The following is a 3,428-nucleotide window of genomic DNA, read 5'->3' on the forward strand; positions in this document are numbered from 1 at the left end:
GCGGTCATGGGCTGAGAAGGTCTCTCTTGACACTGAGCTATGCCATCTTGGGGGAAGGGGTGACACAGGTAAAGTGAAACAGTTCCTCTCGTTCTCTTCAGTGTGTCCAGTCTTAGATTTTGGTTTTTTGTTTGTTTGCTTTTGTTTTTGTTCCAACAGTGTGCTGGAACTTCTCTGCTGGAATCCCAGACCTCTGCAAAGCCCCTCTTGTCCATAGGTGATTGTCAAAATTGGTGTTCGTTGCGCTCCGCCCGCTAATGTTTTGGCCGGTCCAAGATGGCGGTGCAAGAGTCCGCGGCTCAGCTCTCCATGACCCTGAAGGTGCAGGAGTATCCGACCCTCAAGGTGCCCTACGAAACACTGAACAAGCGCTTCCGTGCCGCACAGAAGAACATTGACCGGGAGACAAGCCACGTCACCATGGTAGTGGCTGAGCTAGAGAAGACCCTGAGCAGCTGTCCAGCCGTGGACTCTGTGGTCAGCCTCCTGGATGGTGTGGTGGAGAAGCTCAGTGTGCTCAAGAGGAAGGCGGTGGAGTCCATGCAGGCGGAGGGTGAGAGCGCCAAGCTATGCAAGCGCAGGATCGAGCACCTCAAGGAGCACAGCAGCGACCAGCCGGCAGCGGCCAGCGTGTGGAAGAGGAAGCGCATGGACCGCATGATGGTGGAGCACCTGCTGCGCTGTGGCTACTACAACACGGCCGTGAAGCTGGCGCGCCAGAGTGGCATCGAGGACTTAGTGAACATCGAGATGTTCCTGACAGCCAAAGAGGTGGAGGAGTCCCTGGAGAGGCGAGAAACAGCCACCTGCCTGGCCTGGTGCCACGACAACAAGTCCCGGCTGCGCAAGATGAAGAGCTGCCTGGAGTTCAGCCTCAGGATCCAGGAGTTCATTGAGCTCATCCGGCAGAACAAGAGGCTGGATGCTGTGAGACATGCGAGAAAGCATGCCAGGCCGAAGGGAGCCAGCTGGATGAGGTCCGCCAGGTCATGGGCATGCTGGCATTCCCGCCGGACACGCACATCTCCCCCTACAAGGACCTGCTGGACCCGGCCCTGTGGCGGATGCTGATCCAGCAGTTCCGGTACGACAACTACCGGCTGCACCAGCTGGGGAACAACTCCGTGTTCACCCTCACCCTGCAGGCCGGCCTCTCGGCCATAAAGACACCGCAGTGCTACAAGGAGGACGGCAGCTCGCGGAGCCCCGACTGCCCAGTGTGCAGCCGCTCCCTGAACAAGCTGGCGCAGCCCCTGCCCATGGCGCACTGCGCCAACTCGCGTCTGGTCTGCAAGATCTCGGGGGACGTCATGAACGAGAACAACCCGCCCATGATGCTGCCCAACGGCTACGTCTACGGCTACAACTCCCTGCTGTCTATCCGGCAGGATGATAAAGTCGTCTGCCCGAGAACCAAAGAGGTCTTCCACTTCTCCCAGGCCGAGAAGGTGTACATCATGTAGGCGGGTCGCCGCACCCGGGCGGCTGCGGGCCCCTGCCTGCCTGCCTTTCTGTTTCTTGCGACCAAAGATCAGTGAGCAACGACAAACACTCTTGGGAAGAGAAGAAGTAAGATTTAACAAGCTCGTACTTGATTTTGTAACAAGTCAGCTCTTCGACGCTTCTGAAGCGCTTTCCCCTTTCAGAGAAACTTCTTTAAAGACTGACCACGCGGAGGGAGGCTAGAACCTTTCACCATAGGAACTGATCCCTTCCCCGTGTTCTCACAGTTCCCTCCCTTTTGCTAACGAGGAACCCCGGGGGACAGGCTAGCCCTCGGCCGTGGCCCGGGAGCGTTGGTGGCCATGCCAGACTGCCCTGCGGCCACTCGGTGCCACGAGGGACCCTGTCACTTCTCTGTAGAGCTGCTGCCAAAACGCCAGCACCGCGGGAGGGGCTGGCCTCCAGGACCGCCGCCTGCCTGCAGCCGCGCCCACGGGGCTGTGTTAGGATGTGTGTAGGCTCGGTGTCATGTCACTCGTGCCGCCTTATCTCCCGCCTGAGAATGTATCCGTGGAAATCCACTGGACCGGGGTCTGCAGAGGCCTTGCCGACGGCTCCGTAACTTTAGCTCTAAACACTATTCATTGCAGAAGCCAATAATAGTTCAGTTGAAGTAAGCACCGATGACTTTCCAAATCAGATGAACCATCGTAGTTTACACGAAACCATATCGTAGAGGTTTGTATTCAGCGCTTATTTTTGCATGTTGATGTTGATTAGCTAATAAAATGTAAATGTAAAAAAAAAAATTGGTGTTCGTTGAGGGGAAGAGGGTAGAAAGCTTTTATTTTGCCATGTTGATGATATCACTCTCCTCATTTAATCTTCATAGCAACACTGTGGAGTAGGTATTATTATTATGCCCATTTTGTCGATGAGAAGACTGAGTCACAGGGAGGTTATATAATTGCTCATGACCACAGATGTCATAAGTGACAGAGCTGGTATTCATAACTAGACAGTCTGCCTCCAGAATCTTAACTATTGTGCTATGCTACTCTCCCTTAAAGTTACCATTTATGTTTTCTTCATCTTTTATTTCTAGTTTCTAAGACCGGGCATAGAATAAGGCAAAATTTTAACAAATGGTTTTGAAAGAAAGAATATACTGTTTATTTGTTAAGAAGACAGAGGACCGAATAATTTTTTGGAGTCAGTACACATATATTCCATTTAATGGAATCTACACAGTGCTAGTTTATTATGTGATTTGTCTCTGAACTTATTTTCCTAGAAAAACATGTGTGTATGTGTGTGTGCGTGAAAAATCCTTTGTAGTTTAGCATTGCATATTTTCCCCAATGTGTCTTTGTATATTTTCACTTAAAAAAAGTGAGAGTGCAGACATAGAGAACAGACTTGTGGTTGACAAGGGGGAGTACTTTGCTGTATAGCAGAAATTAACACAACATTGTAAATCAACTCTACTTCAACAAAATAAAATTTTAAAAAGTGAGAATGGCAACTGTTCTGCACATTCTTAACTAATGAACCCTCTACCCTCACTCTTTTTTTTTTTGGCCACTGTGTGGTTTGTGGGATCTCAGTTCCTTGACCAGGGATTGAACCCGGGCCATGGGAGTGAAAGCCTGGAATCCTAACCACTAAGCCACCAGGGAACTCCCATACCCTCAGTCTCTTGAGTTGAATGTATTCCACAAAGAGGGCTGTTAATGCCTCTGTAGCCTCTCTTTCTGCTATTTATTTTGTGTTCCAGTAAATTATTTTAATCTACAATTACTGACAAAAGAAATGTATAAGTTAAGGGCCTGAGCCTGCGTCAAAGAAATAGGTAGAGGATCAAGTTGGATTTTAAAAGACAGGCAAAGTTGTTCTCTAGACCTAGCAATGTCATTCACTAGCACAGCTCTAAAGCGTAATATTCTGTAAGCAGTTCTTTACTTGGAGAAATTAGAGACTCTTCA

The 3,428-nt window shown here is 50.1% G+C and overlaps 1 protein-coding gene across 1 annotated transcript; it reads left to right on the top strand.

The window, feature by feature from the left end:
* The first annotated feature begins 251 nt into the window (after positions 1 to 251).
* LOC132521872 (E3 ubiquitin-protein transferase MAEA-like) lies at positions 252 to 2,237 on the top strand. The gene is given in 2 exon segments (XM_060151526.1): positions 252 to 946; positions 949 to 2,237. Coding segments are annotated over 2 exon segments (1,185 nt in total). The 5' UTR covers positions 252 to 276; the 3' UTR covers positions 1,464 to 2,237.
* The last annotated feature ends 1,191 nt before the right edge of the window (positions 2,238 to 3,428 follow it).

Source organism: Lagenorhynchus albirostris, chromosome 6 (assembly GCF_949774975.1).
Source record: "Lagenorhynchus albirostris chromosome 6, mLagAlb1.1, whole genome shotgun sequence".
Lineage (NCBI taxonomy): Eukaryota > Metazoa > Chordata > Mammalia > Artiodactyla > Delphinidae > Lagenorhynchus > Lagenorhynchus albirostris.